The 25,349-nt window shown below is 39.8% G+C and overlaps 1 protein-coding gene across 1 annotated transcript; it reads right to left on the bottom strand.

The window, feature by feature from the left end:
* Positions 1-2,230: 2,230 nt before the first annotated feature.
* On the bottom strand, positions 2,231-25,297 carry LOC139745000 (ubiquitin-conjugating enzyme E2 S-like). Its single transcript, XM_071655405.1, has 4 exons — positions 25,188-25,297; positions 16,826-16,976; positions 15,426-15,616; positions 2,231-3,122 (listed from the first exon to the last, which is right to left on the bottom strand). The coding sequence occupies exons 1-4, from the start codon at positions 25,254-25,256 to the stop codon at positions 2,829-2,831; spliced, it is 705 nt and encodes a 234-aa protein (XP_071511506.1). The 5' UTR covers positions 25,257-25,297; the 3' UTR covers positions 2,231-2,828.
* Between the last annotated feature and the right edge of the window lie 52 nt (positions 25,298-25,349).

Here is a 25,349-nt window from a genome sequence, read left to right as displayed (position 1 = left end):
TGGACTGAGATTTAAACCTTCGACATAGCGAACTTTAACAATAATTCGTTGTCATTTTTTCATTGACATTTTGTGAAGCAGCATGTGTTTCGGCAGACGTGTGAATGTTGCGATGTCTTTCCCCTGCAAGTGCAGACTAAGTTCGGTCACGGCGAAAGTTCCTTTACGAAATAAAAAATAATGCGAGCCTTTCCAACCATAGCTCACTTCCGTAAATTTTTATGCGTTTAAACGCAGTTTCTAGTTTCGGACAAAACCCGCAAGTCTTTTCTGCAACGCTTTTGCTTTTTGAATACAGCGTTGCTTGTGATTTGACGGACTTGCATTTGACTTTTAGAGTTGCGTTTAAACACAATTGAGTTTAAATTTCATACGATTTTCTAGTTTCGTATGATTATCAAACGCAAGTCTTTTCAGCGTTCCGTGTGATTTGATGGACTTGCATTTGATTTTCAGAATTGCGGTTAATTTTTAATTTTGCTTACGAAATAAAAAATAGTGCAAATCTTTTAAATAACACACTTCCGGAGATGTTTAGAGATGCGTTTAAACGCAGTTTCTTATAGTTTCGTACAAAAACCGCAAGTCTTTTCTGCGACGCTCTTGCGTTTAAATACAGGGTTATGTGTGATTTGATGGACTTGCATTTGATTTTTAGAGTTGCGTTTAAACGCAATTGAGTTTTAAAAAGTTCCCTACAATTTTCTAGTTTCGTATGATTATCAAACGCAAGTCTTTTCAGCGTTCCGTGTGATTTGATGGACTTGCATTTGATTTTCAGAGTTGCATTTAATTTCTAATTTTGCTTACGAAATAAAACAAGTAATGCAAGTCTTTTCAACAATAACGCACTTCCGTAGATATATAGAGATGTTTTTAAACACAGTTTCTAGTTTTGTACAAAACCGCAAGTCTTCTCTGCAACGCTCTTGCGATTAAATACATCGTTGTGTGTGATTTTATGAACTTGCATTTGATTTCTAGAGTTGCGTCTAAACGCAATTGAGTTTCAGGTTCGTACAATTATTTTCTAGTTTCATATGATTATCAGACGCAAGTCTTTTCAGCAACGCACTTGCGTTTAAATGCAAAAGTTGCGTGTGATTTGATACACCTGCATTTGATTTTTTTTAGTTGCATTATTACTAGTTGCATTGTAATAAATTTTCTAGGAAGGGCCCAGGTTTTAATACCGCTTCGGAATAATTAACGTCAGAATATTCGGATTTACAAAAAAAATTCATGTTCGGATAATGAATACCTACTGGGACATAGTTAAGTGTACAAAATTTTTGCGTTTTGAGAAAAACGAGAGGGAGAAAAGGGGTAAAGTGAACTGCCTTGGGTACTACATGTAATACTCCAGGTGTAAATGTGTATGCCCTTTCTATTCTGGCATACAAGACAATGGACGCATGGCGCGAACGCTACCGCGAAGTACACTCGCGAATTACCGAGTAGAAATGCAGCGAATCGGAGCGGGAAAACAATTCTTTTTCAGAGAATGGCGATAAGATTTTGAGCGAAAAATTATGTCGACTTAGACGAGGGAATTAACACGTATTTCAACTCAGTTGGCACTGAAAAATCAGGTCGACTTACGCGAGTTGTCGACTTAGAAATGTCGACTAAGACGAGGAAATTTTCAAGGAATAACAAAGGCAAAAATCGGGACTTTTTTATTGTGTCGACTTAAGCGAGTTGTCGACTTATGCGATGTCGACTTAGGCGAGGTCTACTGTACTTCAACTTAACTGGTGAGTCTTCAAATTGAAAAAAAAAAATTGGATTTTAAGTTGATATTTACCCACGATACTACGTCTGTCGTGATCCTGAATGCTACAATGCCCAGCCCCATTACGCTATGCATATGGGGCTGCTGGTTGCAGTTATCATGCATGCAGGAATGGTTTCGTACAATACGTGTACTGTATATTGATTCTCGCAGTACCGCGACGGCTCTGGTATGAAACCATTATTGCATGATTACTAAGACATGAGAGCACTTTGGGGCGAGTAAGTCTCACGGTGTTAGTTATTTGAAAGGTACTTTAACCAGAAACACAAACTAAGACAAGGAAATTCAGGGGAACTTTTGAGGTACCAAAACTTTATATTATCTTTAACTTCTCTGTGCTTGCTGTGCACACGCAAAACATAGCTGTGAATCCAACGAATCAACAGTAATTTGACAGACTGACTTTTGATGGTTGTCACAAAAGCCCTCACAAATATAACAACTCGTGAAGAAGATCAAAAATTCTAGCCATATATGTGATAAGGTTAAAAAGTTCAGCAATCACAAGAAACCTATTCTGATGGCAGGAAGAAGTTCTCTGTCCAAAGGTAATAGGGGGATACACCAGTGTCCAATGGTAATAGGGAGATACACCAGTGTCCAAAGGTAATAGGGAGATACAGTACACCAGTGTCCAAAGGTAATAGGGAGATACACCAGTGTCCAAAGGTAATAGGGAGATACACCAGTGTCCAAAGGTAATAGGGAAATACACCAGTGTCCAAAGGTAATAGCGGGATACACCAGTGTCCAAAGGTAATAGGGATATACACCAGTGTCCAAAGGTAATAGGGAAATACACCAGTGTCCAAAGGTAATAGGGAGATACACCAGTGTCCAAAGGTAATAGGGAAATACACCAGTGGTGGTAGAGAAGACAAGGAGGGAATGTGTAGGGATTCTTGACTACATGAAGTCACTCATTTGATTTTTGTGCTTACAATGCAAGGATATGCTATGTATTTTTTCATTTACACACACTGTACAAAATTCTTCTTAAATATGTAAATCCAGAATAACTGGGCATGCATCATAATCTCTTTAGTGTTCGTTTCTTGTCTTTTTTCTTCTTCTCTGTGAGAGCAACCTTCTTTTCTCCTGCATGCTTTTTAGCTGCCGGTCCATGTGAGTTAGCCCCTGATGTAGAAGGGTTGCAGTCTTCATTTTCCCGTGACTCTTTGGATGCTCGGTGGGGTTGTGCATGAATCTCTGTCATCATCTTAGCTCGGGCAAAGTAAGTGTCATACTGCTCCAGGAGGAGTTTGCCTGCTTCTTCATTCAGTGCTGACTCAGGATTTGGATAGATTAGCAGGCATTTGATGGTCTGCAAAGGAGAGAATTAAGAATATACCCATTACAATCTACTGTAATGTACAAACATATGGTGTATTACTACAGTGCACTCCCGTTACAACGAACACGGTTTTATAAAATGGGTTCAAGAATGTAGCCAATTGGAAGCGCTGAAATGAGTCACGTGTGCGTGCATTAATGTCTCACTAACATGCACGGCCTGAGGTCACAATGTTTACACTAGCAGTGCGCACTCAATCAGTTGTTAAAAGTGCGTCGCGCGCTACTATACGCGCTGTCAATCCTGTAAACAACTTCTCGACCTAGTTCGGGCTGCCAGCCGGCCTTTCTTGTGTGCATAACATGTGGCGTACGTATACTCTTATACGTACAGTACTTATATTGTATATGTGCGGGATTTCCGATTGCGACGTGCGTAAATGTTTGGGACAAACATCTTCGGACATCTTGACTCTTGAGCGAGTGCTACATGTAGCCGACTGGTATTGACCCACAAAGGTACGTGAAAAATGCTGTTAGTTTTCGACCCATTTTATAAAACAAATGATGCACAGGATTATTTCGTGGCGTTAGTGAAGGTGCGGCGCCTCGTGCATGTTGCACCATTGTCAATACTCTCGAGTGCGCCGCACCTTCACTAACACACTCTATCCTGTGCATCATTTGTATAATAACAAAATTTCGTTATAACAAAGTAAAACTTCTGGTCCCAAAATTATTGCTCTTAACCCTAAAAAGACTGGGCTATTTTGATCGTATCGGGGCACTTACCCCCTGGGCAACTACCCTCCGGATAACTACCACCCGGATAATTACCCCCCAGGTCTATTCCCCCTTAGGGCAACTACCCCCCGGACAACTACCCTCCCAGGGCAATCACCCTCCAGGGCCATTACCCCCTAGGAAAACTACCACCCGGTCATCTACCCTCCTAGGGCAACTACCCCCAAGGGCAATTACCCCTAGGACATCTACCCCCCGGATAACTACCCCCTGGGTAACTACCCCCTGGATGACTACCCCCCGGATAACTACCCCCCAGATAACTACCACCCGGATAACTACCCCCTGGATAACTACCCCCCGGATAACTACCCCCTGGATAACTACCCCCCGGAGAACTACCCCCTGGGTAACTACCCCCCGGATAACTACCCCCCGGATAACTACCCCCCGGATAACTACCCCCAGGATAACTACCACCCGGATAATTACTCCCCGGATAACTACCCCCAGGATAACTACCACCCGGATTACTACCCCCCCCCCCCCCCCATTTACAATACCCCGAACCCCCCCCCCCCCCGCCCCCTCCTGATACTTACCTACTGGACAACCCTCCCTCCCCGCCCCCCGAAAGTTACCACCCGTCGTATATTTTCCATAAGTTCATAACACCATATCAGAAGATGCACCTTTCTCTTACACTGTCATCACTCTTTTGGCTTGTCATTTATTTTCTACCGTTATAACACATGATAGACGATAAACATAAGAAAAGGAGAGTTGATTTCACTGCAATTCATATTCCCTTAACATTAGCGAGGGACTCTTCGATATAAAGCCATAATTTCTGATAGGATCCGGGCACGGTTTTATGAAAGTTATCAGTCCTGACAAGCTGTCAGTTCCACACAATTACCAATCGTTGTAGGTCGATCAAAGCAGGTCCATGGTAACAAGTCAGTGACTCGAGCTTATCAATCAAGCAGAACCCATGGTTTTATTGAAATTATTAGATACTAACATGATGTCATAACTGGCAACTTTTATCAAAAGATGCCCTAATCTGTCATGAGAGTAAAATTACAGCTTGTTTTACATACAAGTAGACTTGTGCTAGTTTTCAAATTAAATGTTCTCGACACTTTAAGAGGAAATCCAGTTCAAATATAAGTTAGTCTCATTAGAAAGAGTAAAATATTACGAGTTTAACGGTGGTTTTTTTTTTTTTTTTTAACAAAACACCCCCTAGTTGTTAACGAAGTCTTTTGTCCTGCACCCTCTTTTTGAATAGATCTAGGGAGAGTTGTAGTTGACAGAATCCTTTTTACATTATAGGGCTGCTCTGTTTTATCCCGGCCATTTCAAGAGTATTTTTTTTTCTCAAAAAATTGAATCCTTCTTGGAATAACATGCTCTTTAATATTTCGTAAGGGGTTTCTAATTATCTCACCCAAAAGATGTTTAAAACCTGAAGTTAGGTCTCGACCAAAACCAGACGATATGAAAAAATGTTGGGTTTTTTTTTTTTTCAATTCAAATAGCTAATGTGTTCGAAAATAACAATGAGAGACGTAATTTTCTGGGGGAGAGTTATTGTAAGAGGGGTGATTGTTTGGAGCCTAATTTTAATAAGGAGTAATTGTCAAGGGAGGTAATGTTCTGCAGTGATCATACCAAGGAGGTGACAATCTCTTCCCACATCATTGATATACTAGTTGTTAATATGCCCAATAATGCAGTAGGGCAATTCTGAAATGAGCGTTAACGGTATAACAGTAAAATAGTTACAAAATTGATGAAACAATGCAAAGAAAGCAAATTAAGACAGAGACGAAGTACACAAATAAAGATACAGTGCACTCCCGTTACAACGAACACGGTTATAACGAAATTTCGTTATAACGAAGCAAAACTTCTGGTCCCAAAATTATCGCCATTAAAGTCTATGGTACAAAATTCGCTTATAACGAAGACGGTTATAACAAAATTTTCGTTATCACGAAGTCTTTTCTGAGCGCCACTGACAAAGAAAAACAAAAGAAATGCGCTCCATTATAACGAAATGCGGATCGCATTCAAAAATGCGTAGCGGAACAAGCATTATTAAAGCGTCTCTGCATGAGCGAACGCATCATTAAATGTTCACTCCGTGTATCACGCACAGTTTCCGAGGGGAACTTGCGTTGTTGTAATAAAATAATTTGAATTCGGATAAGGTTTGTTTCATTGTTCCGAAGTCCTTTAATACAAAACACACAGATTCTGATACAACTAAATGTCCGTTAGTTCGGAAATGAAAGAGGGTTTGTTATTAAGCACATTTTGGCGTTATTCCAAAGGTTCGTTAATTCGATAATAAAATATGGTCCTTATTCTTATTCTTATACGGTTCGTTAGTCCGAAAATGATAGGAATTCAAAACGTTCGTTAATCGGAACATTACAAAAAGTATCGTTAATCCATGGTGGAAAAAGGAGAGTACACTAACAAAACTTAAGAATTGCAATCTTTATAATCGTCTTAAGATAAATAAATCTTCGAAATAACTAACCTTTCTCATCTTTTTTTTCATTAACAAAATTTCTTCGGAATAACGAACCTTATTTCATTTTCGGATGAAAAAGCCTTCGGAACAACGGACTTTCTGACTAGTGAACCTTTTTCTTTCTTTTTTTTGATTTATAAACCTTCAGAATGACGAACCTCATTTCATTTTCAGATCAACGAACCTTCGGAAAATGAACAATATATTATTTTGATCTAGATTATGAACTTTCGGAATGATGATTCTGCGGAAATGCGAACCTTCACATAAACAAACCATCGTAATCCCGGGAATGGCGAAACTTCGGAATTAGGAGTCTTCGGAGTAACGTACTTTAGTAAGAAAAGAACCTTTGAAATAGCGAACTGTAACCAAATCCTACACCGTCATTTTCTACACATGTGTGACAACACAAACAACTTTATGCTCTTTTTAAAATGTAATATTTAAACGAAATTAAAAAGGTGTTCTCCCATTTCACATAGCTTTCCAGCGTATGATGAGGATTCAACAAACAATTTTTTTTTATGCGTGGTTTCCTTCTTTTCGTTATACATTGCATATTATATTTGTTCGGTTACAACGAAATTTCGTTAAAACGAAAAAAAAAAACTGCCGGTCCTGAGCATTTCGTTTTAACGGGAGTGCACTGCACATGAACACACACGAGATAAATCCCTTGTAATGAGAGAAAGAGGAAAGGTGAGTTATGAATGACAGGAATAGACTACCTTCACAGTGGACAGAGAAAAGCGAGAGGGAAGAGGAAGATGATGGGTCAAAACCAGGGCACGTGAGGCATGAGATATAAGCTCCTCAAAATAAAGAAGTGTTACATGGAGTTGTGGTAAACGATAGACAATTGTGGTTAAAAAATATTGCAAAAAGTTTAACTCATTCTGAAGTGTAACATTTCTTCAAAATGTCTTTAGTTCAATGGTAAAGGCATTCAAACTTAAAACTTCTTTTATACTATACACCATTCAGTGTTTACCTTCTTATTTCATGAATATTTTCCAACTCAATAAACAAATCCACTCCTACCCTACAAGAAATGCCTCCAATATTCATCTTATAAATCCCAGAACTTGTTTAGCTAAAAAATCAATTCGGCACACTGGCCCAGACGTATGGAATTCTTTACCATCTCAGTCCCGTGCAATTCGCACGATTGGTTCCTTCAAAAGATTTGTTAAACATATGCTTGTTGCTAAATATCAGTGACTTAATTAACATATCCAGAACATGAATTTCTTTTGTTACTTGAAGCATCTTCATTCTATGTTGTACTCTGCCTTCTGTTGTAGGCATGCCATGGAATGTTTCTCTATTTTTATATACAGATGTAACTGGTCCGTATGTTGCTACACCCAGCCGTTACCTGGCAACAGGGTGTATGCACCTGCAATAGTGTTGTATTTGCACAGTGTGTTATTGTACAGCGAACGAGGAGTCTTTCTATTTCTCTCTGTCTCCTGTTCTTTCTCACCATCTTTCATTATCGCTGTCCCCTTCTTCTTTATTTTTTCTTTCCTAGCATCACCTGCGTACATGTCCGTGTATGTTTTGTTATGTAACTGTTTTGTTGTGTAAAACTAGTTTGTCTTGTTGTAGTTAAGTGAACCGACAGTTGGTTGAAACTGTTTATTCATTTATCTGTGTATGAGGCCCCAATATCAAGCTCGGCTTACTGGGGATCCTCCTGTATGGTACCATGACTTTTTGTTTATTATCATTATGTCTTTGTTCTTTGTCACTAAGATTTGATTACCTGTCATGTGCAAAATCAGCCATGAATTATTATGAATCATATGTTTATTTCTGAAAGTGATCAGAGTTGATTATATTGTGCCATACAGAAACAATAAAATGAAATGAAATGAAAAATATACTATCAAGAGAAATCCGAAATTTCGGAACAGTAAAAGAAAATACAGATTTAGCGAAATAGTTTGGTTAAAGGCATTGACATTTACTGGATTACCGGGTAGGATATGAAGGGACAGCTTCGTTTTTTATGAACATAGAGTCAAAATACCGAGGGAGAAATTAAGCTTTTACATAAATTGTCCTAAGTGCAAACGATACAAATCGTAAATCTTTAAGATGTTGTTTTCATAAAATGATGTATCAGTATGGCATCTCCGTGATTCCTGGCAAATAATACAAAGAACTTCGTTTCCTGTAGTAATGATATTCTTTAATTATTAAAGGTAAGATGGGGGGGGGGGGGGCAATGACCCGGGAGGTAGTTACCCAGGGGGTAATTGGCGTGGTGCACTGTCCTGGGGTAATTTTCGTCTTGATAGTTATAGGGGAGGGGGAGTTGTAGGCTTGCTTATCCGGGGTAATCATCCTCGGGAAGTTATCGGAGGGTGTAGTTATCGGGTGGAAGTTATCTGGGGTCTAGTTATCGGAGGAGGGGGTAATTAACCTGGGGATAATTATCCTGGTGGTAATTATGGGGGGGGGGGGGGGGGTAGTTATCCGGAGGGTAATTATCCGGGGGGGGGGGGGGGGGTGATTATCCGGGGGGGTAATTATCCGGGGGGTAATTATCCGAGGGGTAATTATCCGGGGGGTAGTTATCCGGGGGGTAGTTATCCTGGGGGTAGTTACCCAGGGGGTAGTTCTCCGGGGGGTAGTTACCCAGGGGGTAGTTCTCCGGGGGGGGGGGGGGGGGGGGGGGGGGGGTAGTTATCCAGGGGGTAGTTCTCCGGGGGGTAGTTATCCAGGGGGTAGTTATCCGGGTGGTAGTTATCCAGGGGGTAGTTATCCGAGGGGGTAGTTATCCAGGGGTAGTTATCCGAGGGGTAGTTATCCAGGGGGTAGTTTTCCTAAGGGGGAATTGCCCTGGGGGGTGATTGCCCTTGGAGGGTCGTTGTCCGGGGGGTAGTTGTCCTAGGGGGTAATTACCCTGGAGGGTAATTGCCCTTGGAGGGTAGTTGTCCGGGGGGTAGTTGCCCTAGGGGGGAATTGTCCTGGGGGGTAATTATCCGGGTGGTAGTTATCCGGAGGGTGGTTTTCCAGGGGGTACTGTTCCTAGAACCATTTTGATAGCTCGAAAGACTGGGGGGGGGGGGGGGGCCTAAAGGGCCCCCCCTTAAGTTCTCGGCCGTGGATCGTGCGATCGCCGCGGAAATTTGCACAATGGTAGTGTGCGATGTAATCTACAAGATCGTATATTTAAATTTGACAAAATAGTCTTCTTTTATTTAATTTTGATTAATTATGCTAATTTATGCAAGAAATCAGACTCTTTGATGTAAATCAGTAAATAAAGCTCCAAAAATGCTCATTTTTGGTCTAATTATTCTTTGTGGCATTCTCAGCAAATGTACTTGAAAAAAAATTCGGTATCAAAATTAATTTCTTATTTATTTTATTGTTTTATGAATTTCTTATGTATTTCTTTGTTTTTTTGACCTTTTGTTTTTGTTATTTTTTTAAACAAAATTTGTGGCAGACACTTTTTGAAGCATAATACTCCTAAAACAAATTAATTTTAGTCATTGAGAGTAAAAATAAGCATATTTATATGAACCATGTGAAAAAACTCAATTTGCATTGACTTTGTACACAAAATCACATTTTTGAGCCATTTTCGGCCTCACGTGCATGTACAAAAAGTTATGTAACTTCAGAACCGTACCCCCGGGCGTCACAAATTTGGTGTCAAAATGTGCGGGAAACTCGAAAGAAAAAAGTCATAGAACATCGCGGCGAGAGCATTGCGTGTTGCAGAGTAATCGCGCGAAATGTTGAGGACCCCCCCCCCAGTCTTTTTAGGGTTAAAGTCTATGGTACAAAATTCCCTTATAACGAACAGAGTTATAGCGAAATTTCATTATAACGAAGTCTTTTCAGAGCGCCACTGACAAAGAAAAACAAAAGAAATGTGCTCCATGATAACGAAATGAGGATCGCTTTCGAAAATACGTAGCAGAACAAGCATTTATAGCGTCTCTGCATGGGCGAACGCGTCACATCATGACTGTGTGTTTGCTTGGTGTGTCACGCACAGTTTCCGAGGGAAACTTGCGTTATTGTAATACAATAATCTGAAATTGAATAACTATTTGTTTTATTGTTCACATAGCTTTCCAGTGTATGACGAGTATTCAACAAACAGAATATGATATGAGTGGCTTCCTTGTTTTCGTTATATATTGTATTTGTTCAGTTATAACGAAATAAAACTGCCGGTCCCGAGCATTTCGTTATAAAGGGAGAGCACTGTAATGTTGATTTGTGTCTAATTGTCCTCATGACATTAATTGTTGTAGAGTAGTTGAAGAGTTTGAATGCAAATAAAAAAATAAATGCTGTAACAATTCTTTTAACCCTATCTTAACTGTGGGGGGTGGGGCTGGCTGATCCCCTGCAGCCTTTTTAGGATAAACGCATTAACATATCCTGTAATTTAATTATATGTATTTTTTTCCTCTCTCTCTCTCTTTCTGATTACTGTAGAAAACATGACCTAGCCACTTGTTTAATCATTTTGATAAGTTGCTTTTGTTTTCAGATTTGTTGTTTTGGGTGAATATGATTTGAAGAGAAATTAAGCAGACATGAGTTTTTCATTGCAGTGCAGTATTTATGTATATAGCAGCTGCACTATACAAATGTTTAGATTATCATGTGATGTAAAGCACTGTGGCGAAAGTTATAGTTTGTAAGTGTGCAAAACAAAATATAAAAATGAATTGTTTTGTACCATGAATTACAAGTCCACAGAATAAAATAATCAATCATGGGTCGGGTTTGTGAATCAAAACAGTCTCTTTCTGAAATACTGTAAAAAAATCATGTTTCTGGAATAAACATGTATTTAATACAAAAGTTATTTTCATTATTGTAATTATAGGTATCATGTCATAACAGGGATGAATTGGCCTTAGCTTTATTATCATTCATTGCCAAAGTTTGGCAGCTATGACAGCAGTATGCAAGTGCACATCTTAATAACAGGAGGTGGCACTATACAACACTAACCCATGGATGATGGTATTCCATGTTACAGTATGTTGAATAATGCATGTAACTATTACAGTTGTATGTATGGTCAGTTTTGTACATTTGTCAAAAAGCTCATTGGAGGACATCATGAATGTTGTTCTATAAAATTGCTACTATTGTAGCCCCAGTCAGAACACATGTGTACAAGAAACTACAAGTATGTATACTTAGTTAACTTCCCGACCACTTCTCATTAGTTCATGCATGTGATTACACTGCGTGTAGCTAGACTGATGCGAAACTACATATCATGTGTATCTATACTTTCTGTTCCGATAATGCATGATGTATGTGTAAATGCCGCGTGTACTTTCGCTAAAATACAGCCAGATACGTAAATGAAAAACATGCGACAAAAATGTAACCACGCAAATTTTTCAATAATCATTGGAGAATAATGTTTCCAAGGAGATTGATAGTTGTCTTGAGTTGAAGAGTTTCTCTTTCCTGTATTTCCTTTCTTTCCCTTTCATTTCTCCGTTGCGTACGTGTGTGTAGACCGTTAGTTTTTTGGGTTTTTTTTCTGATGACCTAGGCTACCCCACAATTCACAAGCATCTGTTTATTTTTCTAGGTTCCCCCACACATTATCTTAAAGATAATAAAAAGTTTTGGTACCTCAAAAGTTTCCTTGAATTTCCTTGTCTTAGTTTGTGTTTCAGGTTAAAGTACCTTTCATATAACTAACACTGTGAGACTTACTCGCCCCAAAGTGCTCTCATGTCTTAGTAATCATGCAATTAACTGCGACCAGCAGCCCCATACGCATAGCGACCAGCAGTCCCATACGCATCATAGCGTAATCGGGCTTCGCATTGTAGCATTCAGGATCATGACAGATTTAGTATCGCAGGATAAATATCAACTTAAAATCCCAAAAATTCTTCAATTTGAAGACTTACCAATTAAGGTGAAGTATTGAAAACAGGTTTTGGGCAACGTTTGGTTCTGCCTATAGTCCCTTTCTGTTCGAATTGATGACTGAATGTGACTCGGCCGAGAGGACCTTGGGAGAGCTACATACACTGAATACTACAGCCAGTGCATGCGAACACATCACATGCGCACAAATTTCAAATCCATCAATGGATAAGATGTTTGTGTGCGCATACGCTGGCCGTAGTAGTCAGTGTATGTAGCTCTCCCAAGGTCCTCTCGACCGGGTCACATTCAGTCATCAATTCGAAAAGAAAGAGACTATTGGCAGAACCAAACGTTGTTCGAAGCCTGTTTTCAATACAACTTCAACTTAATTGGTAAGTCTTCAAATCGAAGAAATTTTTGGATTTTAAGTTGACATTTACCCGCGATACTAATTCTGTCATTATCCTGAATGCTACAATGCGAAGCCCCATTACGCTATGTGTATGGGGCTGCTGGTCGCAGTTAGCTATGCGTACAATGGGCTGCACGCTGCTGGTCGCAGTCAGTGGTTTCGTACAATATTTATCAACGCTGTATGGCGACGGCTCTGGTACGAAACCATTTTTGCATGATTACTACGACATGAGAGCACTTTGGGGCGAGTAATTCTCACAGACAACGTACTTTAACGTGAAACACAAACCAAGACAAGGAAATTCAAGGAAACTTTTGAGGTACCAAAACTTTTTATTATCTTTAAGTTTCAAATATAATTTCCGCGTGCATTGGAGTAATTTCAAGTGTATTTTGGGATTTTTTTTTAATATCAAAAATTTCGTTTTCATAATAATACAGTGCATATAGTTGTAGTTGCTTGATGTGTGGATGTACTACATGTAGTATGCTATGATTTTGTTTTGCAGAAAACATAGAGCGTTTATTAAAGAGGTCATGCATCAAACATGCCCCAAACGTTCGTGAGAATGTTTCAAAAGGTACATGAACAGGTATTGCAGTTACGATTGTATGTCATAAAATGATCGGAAGAACTTCACGGATTTCGCGAAACATACATGAGACATTTTCCAAAGTTTCGGGGGCTGTTTGGGGATTCACAAAGATTTTGCGAACATCGCACACGTCTGACAAAGGTTTCGCACATAGACGAGACTTTAAAGACATTTTCGAGACCAAATCACGACCAAATCATGACTCATTGTACGGAAAAGGTTCACAGAAAAATCTAATAGTTTTGAAATTCCTGCCGAAGTAACGACATCTCCAAACAATTGACGACGCCTCCGAACTCCCGCATTCGTTTGGCGATTTTTGCAGACTAAAACGCAAATTTCGCGTAAGTCAAAGTGTTTTCGTCGTTCCCAATAGATTCAACTTAGGCAAGGTTGACTGTAGTTCACTTGAGCCTTTGGCTCAGGTGAGCTAAAAAAGTGGGAAATTTAATAGCATATCAAGCATGCAAATGCACACCATACAATGAGCAAAATAAAGTGCAATATTAAATGGGTTAGTCAAATACCGGTTAGTGATTGGCTAAACACAGTCACGCATTAGAGGCACATTGGTTATGTTCGCCCATGGGCAGAACATTTTTGTAACGTTCTCCCATGGGAAAACATTTTCACACACTGACAAACGATACCAAACGATTGAACGATCATATTTTTCACGCAATCGATCTAAAGGATAAATTTGCCTAACCCATATAATATAACAGATGATGACGTTTGTTGTCGGGGACATGTACCAAACGTTCCACCCTCAGGGGTTGAAATGCTATTTCGGGAGGCTATAAGTCCCTTGACTTCGTCTTGGGACTTATAACCTCCCAGAGACTCCAACCCCAAGCACCTTCTGATCTGGAGATTCTCCCGCCTGAAACCCTTAGCAAACGGGAGACTCCAACTTGATGTGTGCGAAGCGCGAAATTCCCAGGGTTCTAGATGCTCTCTGGTGCTATCTAAGGCTTACTTTTTCAACGGGTATACGATAGAAATAAGTAAGAAATCCTTTCCAACAGGTGACAAAGAGCCAGGGCGGGAGAAATTAAATCTCAAACGGGAGAACGGGAGATTTTGCAAATATGGGTTTTCGGCGGGAGATCTCCCGTCGAAAACGGGAGAGTTGGAGTCTCTGACCTCCCTCAATAGCATTTCAAACCTTTCGGGTTGAACATTCGGTATGTTCCCTCCACCACCAGTCATCTTATAATGTGCATAACAAACACGCATACATACATATGTTACAGTATTAACACATGGCAAACTAGAAATGTTGTTATGGTGACTGTTATGCCTCTGCCATACCACCTTGTTCTCCCGATACACTGTAGGTTTTCAGTACATCTTGACAGTGTGAGATAACAGTTTCACAATTGACAAAAAAATTGAAATGACAAGTTTGAAAGTTTGGTACAGCCACAAATGTCTTGTGTTAACAAGGAAAATAGTGACATGTGAGCATGTGAGTGTCATGCCAGCAGGAAGTTTCAGATGAAATTCTGCTGGTAAGTTTTTGAGAAGTTTGTGGCCAGACTGTCTTAACTACAGAAGCACAATACTGGAAACTGAAACTACTCATAGTTTCTTACAGTCTGACCTGGGATGTTGGGAAAGCTAATATCTCTGTGATTCATATAAACTGAGAAACCAAGAAATATATGCTACAATCTAACATACAGTCAAACCTGCCTTATAACAGCCATCTGCCATAAAAAACCAAATGATAATTAAAAAAAAAAAAATCCCCGAGAGAAAAGCCATGTTGAAGACCCTGTCTATAGTCGCCACCTGTCTATAATGGCCATGTTTTTCGTTTCTTTTGGGTGGCCACTATAGAAAGGTTTATGTAGTGTTTGATTTACATGGGGATGCTCAATACTTATTGAGAAATTTTGCAATCTTATCCTCACGCAATAAATGTTTACATCTACACGTGGTCCTAGAGAAAATCACTGTCTCCATTTGCTTTAACCTTCCTTAGTAAATTTTGCTTGTAAATGAATAAATCAAAATACTATTGCATACCCTTGTAACTCTTTCTACCAAGGAGTTTTTCCTTATGCACTCTTTCTTAGAAATTGTTTGAAAGGCATCAGTCCATAATGGCTAGGAGGAGGAAGAGATTGATGTTATATACCAACAAAAGATGCTTGATTCCTAGGTCTGCCTTCCAGTCCCGCTTCAGGGTGTTGACACAGATCTCACCATTGCTTGCTACGTTGGGATGGAACACTTTGGTAAGAAAGAACCCCTTGGGAGGTGCCTTAGGAAAATCTTTGCCAAGAACGAGCTTTACCCGGAACTGTCCTGCTGCATAGGGTGTTCCAGCTGCATGAAGTGAATACACATAAGAACATGGCTGAATACTTACTCAACTCTTCTTCCAAGAAATTTAAACTACGTACAGTCAACCTTGCTTATTTAAAGTTGACCTCACATTATAAGTGAATAATTGTCTAAGCCAAAGGTCCTTTCAAGTCCTCTTTATACTCTGCTGATTTTGATCCAAGTCAAATTTTCTTCAAGTCAGAGCTATTTCTTCAGTCCTAATAGATTCACCTTTAATAAGCAAGGTTGACAGTCTGTAGTTATTCACAACTGATAAAAAAAAAGAAAATAGATAAATAATAATCCAATAATAACCTGAAAAACTTTATCAAATCATCAGGCCAAATAGATAACATGTATTGCTGAGATGTAGTATCCACACAGATATGGACTGCTTTTGCCCCTTGTCATCTCAACTTTGTATGACCCGAGGGGCTTATCTGGTTTGTATCCAGAATAGAATTAAAAGAAATGTTTACTAGTACACTGTACATTGGGTAGCAAGTTCACAGATCAGGCACTGTCACTGACATTTGTCTATAGATATATGGTACACAATTTGTATAGTGAACAAAGTTATAATGAGTTTGCTGATATAACAAGATGATAGTGTCAGTCCTGCATTTTCCTTAGCATGTAAACCTATGGCAAAATAATTCCTTTATAATGAGCTTGGTTGTAAAGAGATTCCAGTTAAAATAAGGACATTTTTGTGAATCATAATACTAACTGTAAAGGTGGAAATTTCACGGTAAGGACATTTTTGCACATTTCACGCAACCAAAAGCTAGCACAAAAATAAAAGCACACAAATATGTTTACATGCCATATGTTCCAGAAATGGGTGTCCTGATTCCGTGGATTTAAAAACATGCAAAGTTCATCTTACACAGCTGAGCACGCAAAATGACGTATGTGCAAGTATCCACTTTTACATCATGATTCCCTTTCCCATTCTGCAGCTGCACTGAACACTCAGACACAATGTCTCATCAAAGTTCTTTCCTTGGTGCAACACCCCAAAAATGACTGGCAATTGGAAATCAACACTTCTTAATAAGACGGTAAAATGCAAACAAGCACTCACGTCCTTTGGAAACTTATTGCATGTGGTCTTAAAAAGTAAAGCCACTGTGATCTGGGATTAAAAACAAAAAATCTGAAAGAATTAATAGTGTGTTTGTCTTGCACTATGATAGAAAGAGATACCTGGACCCTCAATGCACGCATGTATATCAGTGATGTCTTCTTCACTGGGGTAAACCTTGATGCCCTCTGGTGGACTACAAGTCAAATCCTTGATCTCTTTGCTGATCTGACGAATGGTTTGGGGAGAGAAGTTTTCCACATTTGATGAGCTCTGGGTACACGTATGAGGGAGAAATGATATTAAAAAAAGAAGAAGAAAAGATTAGTTGATCAATTTCCTCTTTTAGCATCATTCCCATGCATTTTTATTGACTTCATGGTGGAATCAATAATTTGTACATGTTCACAAATAACAATCTGACAACATGAGACAAGCACAATATAGGTGACTTACATCTGTACAATGTGGCTGGGTGTGTGTGTGCATGTGTGCAGGGTAATGGGTGATTGCCTGGGGGTAATTGCCCTCTAGGGGTAATTGCCCGGATACGTTCCAACACTTTCATGTTCAAAGAAACTTGAATGCAATGCAACGGCAACACTTTCAAGATCGGACCAAGTTTGTTAATTAAATCCATTGTGTTTAAGAGTGCAAATCAATGTTTGCTGTCTATTCCAATGAATGTGTTTAAAATTATTAAAACCTTGACTATTGCATGATTTTCTGTTATTTCCTTATATTTTAGACTTTCTTTTCCGGTAAGTATGGTATGGTATGGTATGGAATGGTTTATTGATCAAACTTCGCAGCCAAACGGCTGAATTGTGTCTGATTTACATCGATAAAAATACAGTGAGACAAAATAACTTACATACATTTGTATACAACACACGAACAAAATACAACCATTATGACAACAACAAAACAAATCATCGGTACATCAGTAGTGGAAGTACATTCAGTATATAAATTACATGTATATTGGAACAAAAACAGAGTTGAGTGAAAAAAAAACCGTTTTACATACATGTATCTTATATCCTCCATTAGTGACGTATCACAACCCTTTAAGCTAATAAAAAGGGTATAGAAGGATAAGGGAGGAGGCGTGGAATGAGGATTGTTGAGAGATAGAAGATGCTACATGTAGTGTGAGGCTGAGACAGGAACAGAGTGAAGGGGAGACAGGAGAACAAAGAAAACAAAGGCTAGGGGAGAAGAAAAGGGAGGCACAAAGAGAGAGCAGGAGGAATGTAAGGATAAAGGAGAAGGAGAAGAGGAGTACGTAGAGGGGGAAAGGAAGGAAAGAAAGGGAAAGAAGCTGTATGCGTCTGGATAAATATAAAAACAAGACAATTCAAACAAAATGGACGTACAGATGTAAGCACATATTATATTGCACTTCAGTTGAAGGACAAATACTAACAATCATATTTCTATGTAAACTTCTGCATATAAATACTTCAAATTTTTCAATCTTCGTACCAGTTCTTTGATTGTCAAAATATATACCAAAATATTTACACTAAGCAAATCTGAACATTATTATGCAACAACAGTAATGATAATATGATTCCAACATTTATTGGTTGAGTCTTGAAATGTCACCAGATCTTCACACCATACATGCGTGTATTGAAGATTTCATAAACATAACTTGCTTCCTTCCTATTCTCTTAACCGTTAACCTTTAGACTCTGACCCAATGACACAAGCCCCCATCCCCCCCCCCCAAAAAAAGTCTGATATCTAATACAAGTGTGTAAACGCATTGTGTTTCATGAAAATCATGCGCTATACCATCAGACGGGAGTAAACCTGACATGAGTTGTGTAGTAAAATCACAAAACGTTACTAATTTCAGATATACAAAAACAAAATGACATGTAAATAATAAATACACAAGAAACTGCAACTTTAAAACTCAGCATACAATGTGCATCAATGCGCATACCTGTACATTACCATTTGTTCATTAGGTCCACTAGGAATGGTATGGGGCTTTTCTTGTACCTATTCGTTCTGCATCTGACACCAGTGAATGGGACGGCACTCCTCAGGGAGCTAGTGTATGGGTTTTGTCTAGGAGCGGGCAGCCATTCTCGAAAATGGGGTGATTTTAACAATGATTTTGCGAACTGACTGCATAAATCCGTTCTTCTTTCATAGAGGGGTTGGAGATTGGTTATTTGCAGGGCATTATCATATGTCTCATATAAATGTCCAAGCACGACTCTGAGGGCTCTTTTTTGAATCCTTTCTAGCTGGTTTCGTTGTTTGGTAGTGAGGCCGGGATGCCAAACTGGACAGGCATACTCATCGTTGATTTATCAGTGCTTTGAGGACAGGTGTCACCCAGGGCTTATCATTTTGATGAGTTTTCACTTGTTTCGTTGGGAAAAATCGATCGATGGCTGAATGCAGAGCTGCGTAGAAAGCATCACATTTTCCTGCTGTCTCACTGGCGTCGCTGACCTCACTCCAGGTTTGGCTTGATATCCATTGACCAAATGCTCGGATGTCGGAGTCTCGCATGGGCCGAACTACTCGTGTGTGAACAACATTCCTATGTAGAAGGGAGCTCAGTTGTGGGTACCACAAGACAACATTGTGATCACTGAGTCCAAGAGGGGATGTAATCTCTGCATTTCTGTAAAATCGCATCAGGTTTGTCATTATCTTGTCCAAGAGCGCATTGTTACGTGTAGGGACCTTGATAATTTGCTGGAGTGATATATTTTGGCAGATGGTATCAGTGTCCAGTTGGTTGAAGTCCCCCAGCATTACGAAGCCAGCATCGGGGTGTTGCGTGCGGATTGTGTCGACACTGGTAATGAGATGGTCAGTCAAGTCTGGCTTGATACCACAGTTGGGTGGACAGTACACCGAGGCAATGTAGATACTGGATACCTCACGTGGAAGGCGCTTAGGTCGGATATGACACCAGACCACCTCTATGTCTCTCGGGACTGAAATTTCAGGTACATGCTTAGGGGATAGATTGTCTCTCACATAAATTGATACACCTCCTCCTCTCCTCTCTGCGCGGTATTTGTTAAAATGGGTGAAGCCATTTATGTCGAAGAAGTCTACTGATTCACTGGTCATCCATGTTTCACTGAGGACACATATATCTATCTCATTATTCATCATGACTACATGAAGTTCATCAGCTTTGTTTTTAAGAGATCTCACATTGCTCATAAGGAAACGAGGAAAGTTGTACCTTGGTGACTTTTTCTTTACAGCAGTTGCGGCTGTCATGTGGACCAGGTTAGAAGGATTGACTGATCGAACCATGTTATTGGTTCTTATCCTGTGCAAATATCCTGTAATCAATACACTTATTGGGTGCTGAGTGTGATCTGTACTGCAAGGGGGCTCACCGTTAGTTGCAGATGGTATGGCATCGTTCATGTCCGCAGACTCTGGATGCAGATTTGGCGGTTGATCAGCAACTACTCGTTTGGCTCCACCTCTGGTCCCACGCCGTGTTTTGCGTTTCCTTCCTATGCCGAGGGATGAGATTGTGCGCCAAAGCTGGTGGGGAAGCCTTTGCAGTGTGTCATCTGATGTGAGGGGGTTCAATTTATACAGCAAATTTGTATCATACCTGGTCACTGATTGATGGGAAGGACCTGTCGGGAAATCACTGATTCTTGAAGAGTTATTTTCTGGTCCAGGATTTGGGTTAATGTCTCCAGCCTGTAGTAGTAGTAGTTGGAAAGTAGCCACAGTGTTGCTGTAATATGGTATTGGTTTCCTGCTATAATGCACAGGGTGCCTGACATGTACATTGGCAACAGTTGAATACGTGCATTGTCCTAGTCCACGGTCAGGGCAGAGCAGCACAATGATCACAAAGAGTGTCCACTGGAGTGTTCCCATTGTTGTCCCTGGTCTTCAGACTCCGCTATGAAAAGCAGGATTAGGGCAGTGAAGTCTGTACAGGCAAAGGTAAGTATAGTAGAGTGCCTGGCTATGATGGCTGCACATTACTGGAAATGAAGACAGGCTGTAAAAAAGTAATTTGCTGATACTCATCACCAATAACACCAAATGTCCAGATCACAAGTCCGGCGTAATCCACGGGTTATATGATTTGCCCTGTTGCCAAAGTAGAAAGTCAGATTTCACTAAGACCCTCAAAATCACAGATTTTGACGCACAGGTGACAGAGGAGCTGCTAAAGCGCTTCACTCACTTCACTTGTTGACGTAAGTAAAATCAATGTTCGGGCAAGTTTTTGCAGCAAAATTGAAAATCTGCTCGCCCAACCGGGCAAGTGGCAAAATAAAGTTATAGTACCCTGAATAATAATAATGACAGTTCTTAGCTCATAATACCATAAACAGTCTCTATGCGTGTACAAATGGAAACAAAATCTTTCAAATATTTCTCTATTCCACTGTATGTAATTAACAAAAGGTTTCAAAAAGGTGAGTTTTTAACACAGATGATACGGCTTGATGAGTTCACTGAGGTATGCAGGGGCATTTCCATGATAAACATTCAAATACAAGGGTCAAAATCTTAAACCTGATATGAGCTCTTATGGGCAACCAATGAAGACTACGAAGGATGGGAGTTATATGATCAAATTTCCTTTTGCGTGTTACTTCAAGCCTCGTGGCTAAATTTTGTGTCCATTGGAGTCCTTTCAGCTGAGAGTCTGGAACTCCAATGAGCAAACCATTATTATTATCCAAATGACTAGATTTAAAATAAACGCACGCATCAGTTTTTCTGTACTTTGCTTTATCGAGAAAGTGTCTCAATTTTCCAATCTTGTGTAGACCTATGGCTGCAGATTTGCATTACCTGTGGTATGTTATTGATGTGAGTTTTCACACTACATCTTAAGATCATTTTGGATAATGACAGTGACACCAAGGTCACGTGCCTTAGAAATTGGCAGCACAGGAATGTTACAAACATTGACAGATAAAGTTGTTGAGGACTTGTTACGAGATCTTACATGCACAACTTCAGTTTTCTCAAGATTCAATCTCAAATCATTTTGCAGAGACCAATCTTATAGAATTTTACCTTTGAAGCATGATTCAATTTGACCAACCACTGCATCAGAATTGGTGCTTTTTGGCAATGAAAGATAAATCTGATTATCATCAGCATTGATGTAATTTTACTCGTGCCACACTTGTCAATTATATCCTGTACAATGGAGCTGTGTACATTATGAAAGACAGTGGTCCCAAAACAGAACCTTGAGGAACCCCTTGTCTGAGAACATAAGGGGCAGATGCAGTACCATTAACTGACACACTCTGTGCTCAGTTGCTAAAATAAGACTAAACCAATCAAATGCAGTACCAACATATGTGACCCTGCACCACAAAACAAACAAAAAGTAGTCAGACATGGATTTTAGTAAAGGACAGATTCTGAAAGAGCAGACTCTAAGCTTTAAAATGGTGTATTCATAACTCAATTCAAGTGGACTCTCCTAACCTAAATATTGGAAAGAAAGCCCACACGCTGGAAAAGTGTGAACTGTCTATTCAAGCAATCTTTACCAGACCGTGCTAGCTGTGCGATGAATGGGACAAAAAACAGGATGCAAACCACTGGAGCAACAACAATGAAGGGATTATCAGATTAAATTGAAATTGAGCATGTTCTATTAACATATTCTGTACAAGATTAATGTCAACTTTCAAACCAGTAGCGTTATCCTTTCAAAAGTTTTCAGACTTGGAAGTGAAGAGTGTGCAAAGGGTTATCAAGAAATAAAAAGGGGCCTCTAACATTACCTGATCTCACCCCTTTACAAAAAAAGGGTTGTAGAAAAACTACCGGTACTGAAAATGCACTTTCCCACTCATTTTATGATCACAAATTTAAGAATAAAGTAAAAGAAGGATCTTAGCTCTTTAACAAACTATGAAAAACTAAATATTGACTTGGTTGACCCATTTCATCTTTTTTGGGTCCATTACGTGAAATCAAGGGGTGTGAGTTTTTGTTCGTTTTGTGATGCACTGTCACATATAAAGTTGTAAGTCAATAACATGATGTGCATTGTCCATGAATTCTGTACACTTCCACTGATTTACATTTTAAGATTGATATAGATATTAAAATGAAATGCAGAAAGAAGTTGCTGTTGGATTTTCCTGATTTTTTGACACAAGTTTGTCACGGCAGTTAAATACATTCGACCTTGTCTTTATTTAAAATAAAATTCACGGGGACCTCTTGATTTGTACAATACAGAATTAGCACATTTTGGGGCAGAATTTTTCTTCGACTTGACCCATCTTTTGACTTTTTCAGTTTCACCTTAATTTCATTCCACTCCACGCAGAAAATACCGCATTGATACATTGTAATATTCATATCCTGGGCTCAGATTATTGACTCGTACCGTACGCGCGGAATTCTCGGCGCAAATCACAAGTAACAGTTTGCACTGTGCACCTGCACAAGCTCTTCATTTTCATCGACCACCCGCTTTCCCATTGAAAAGCATGTTCATCCAGTAAATGGGCAAATACATGTAACAAGAATTACATGTACGTGTATTTACTAATGAAGATTTTCTTCAATTCTTTTTTCTCCCGTTTCCCCGAGGTTATTTACCAGGCTGTATCCCCCTAGTTTCTCTTGATTTGTATTCCTGTTCGAATGTTCCAGCGTACTGCGCCCGTCCTAGTCCCACGCATACTTTTAAGTTTGACACGAGAAAGCCATTGCACAAGGGTGGACGATCTATCAGTATTAGGTGGTTGACGAGTAGTGGACTTACACTGGTTGGGTGTCCAACACATCGACACCCTAATTGAATGTTTTTCATATACAGTGTAAATATCTCACAATTTGCTAACTGCCACCAGCCCCAATTCCCAACGCTACGCGTTACAGTACATGTGTACAACTTTAAGCCAGGAGCGCCCCGGTGGCCGGGGTTAACAATTTGCCTAAAATTTTACTCACATGTAAAGAAAATACTCTTAACAAGTTAATGCACAAGCGCTCATTATTATGCGATTTGCAGTACACGCTCGATCCAACTGCTTCAAACGCATGGGTTGTTAATTTTGACGCACTCAGTTGCGCCGTAGTTTTGAAAACAATCTACCCTCCCTCTAACTGCGACAGCCGCCACACGCAGTGTGGCGGCTGCGCCGTGCTCCCATAAAAGATCTTCATGTTGAACAAACGGGTGCCTTTGCGGCACTATATTTCCTTAATTTTTCAACAGAAACTACTAGGAATACTTACATGGGTCGATGAAACCTAAATGACTATCATCGGCGACTGTTTGATGCATTTCATTGCTTGTGATGCACAAAATGATGTCTTATAAGCAGCTCACCGATGTTCACAGAATTCACAATCACTTGCACAAGCGCATAGAATACTTGAACTATAACATAAGCGAAACTGCGGGGAAGCCGCCAGGACCGCGCCTGGCGGCGCGGTCTCCGGGGCTACCCTCCCTCCAGCTCCATTGACAATACGGGTGCATGTGAAATGCATGTGATGCTTTTTCAATTTGCATTTCTAGATCTATAATCTACCGGTACGGTAAATTTATCATTGTTTTGCTTATCATTTAATAATCAGGTTTTTCAGTGAATTACTGTGTATGGTTGGGGCACCACCTATCGACAGGGCACCTTCCCATCGACACCCTGCGTATCATGGCTGTTTGCGTATAGAACAAAAAAGTACGCGCGGGATTAAGTGTCATTAGCTATAAAAACAATAAAAACGAAGAAACGAAAATCAAACTCAAACAAACCAAGCTAAAAATTACACATCCGATCAGTAACGACGCATGGCTGTGAAATTCACGTGTATTACCTATGGCCTGTGAAATTCACGTGTATACCTATGCTGTGAAATTCACGTGTATACCTATGGAGGAGAGGGGGTGTCGATCGCAAGGTTCCCTTTTTAGCTGCGCGAAGAAAACGGAACGCACGCACTAAAATTGCGCTATTTTAAAACGGAGATTCATAATCAACGAGACGGTCACGACATTCAAAACTGCAGTATTTATGGCATATTTGAGGTAAGAATTAGGCGGATTTGTATTATATTTTTAGAATAAACAAGCTACAGATCCTTAGGGTGTCGATACGTGGTACCCCCAACCCTACAAGGAGCGCCCTGGGGTTACGCATAACGTAGACATTATAGCTTGCAATACAATACCATACCACTCCATACAGGCTTACTGATTGATATGTACTGTATGAAGCCGAGAACCGCCGAGCCGGCTTTTCCAACTAGATCTAGTTAAAATAAAAAGGTACAATGTAGCTTTAGCCTTACTATACTAGCGTCTACATATTTACACTACCACCAAGTTTACAGGCTAACGTTACGGTTACGTTACTTAGGGCACTTAGGTTCATCATGTTCATTCATCATGTTGGACGTATCAACAGAAATCTACCATCAATTTGAACAAGAAAATGGACTTGGCAATTGTCTAGATTGATGGCTTACCCCTGATAACGACATTGTTAACTGATTTGCACCAATATTCTGGAAAATGTAGAAGCTGGAGCTGATCATGCAGCCTGTAGTCTAGCAGTACTATAGTACATGTACGTTACGTCGGTCGTCGAAATTGAACAACATTGGCTGGGTCACGGTAGGTCAGACGCT

The sequence above is a fragment of the Diadema antillarum genome, unplaced genomic scaffold, assembly GCF_040938485.1.
Source record: "Diadema antillarum isolate AM-2024a unplaced genomic scaffold, OU_Dant_1.0 seq00001227_RagTag, whole genome shotgun sequence".
Lineage (NCBI taxonomy): Eukaryota > Metazoa > Echinodermata > Echinoidea > Diadematoida > Diadematidae > Diadema > Diadema antillarum.
This window is presented reverse-complemented; position numbering and strand designations above follow the sequence as displayed.

Bases quoted from the DNA above. Each gene is read 5' to 3' on its own strand.
- LOC139745000 (XM_071655405.1), bottom strand. From the start codon at position 25,256: ATGATCAGCTCCAGCTTCTACATTTTCCAGAATATTGGTGCAAATCAG. The intron at 16,977-25,187 runs GTAAGCCATCAA...ACGTGTACCCAG, and splicing joins TAACAATGTCGTTATCAGGG to AGCTCATCAAATGTGGAAAA. The intron at 3,123-15,425 runs GTATATAACATC...TCTCCTTTGCAG, and splicing joins GAATCAAGCATCTTTTGTTG to ACCATCAAATGCCTGCTAAT.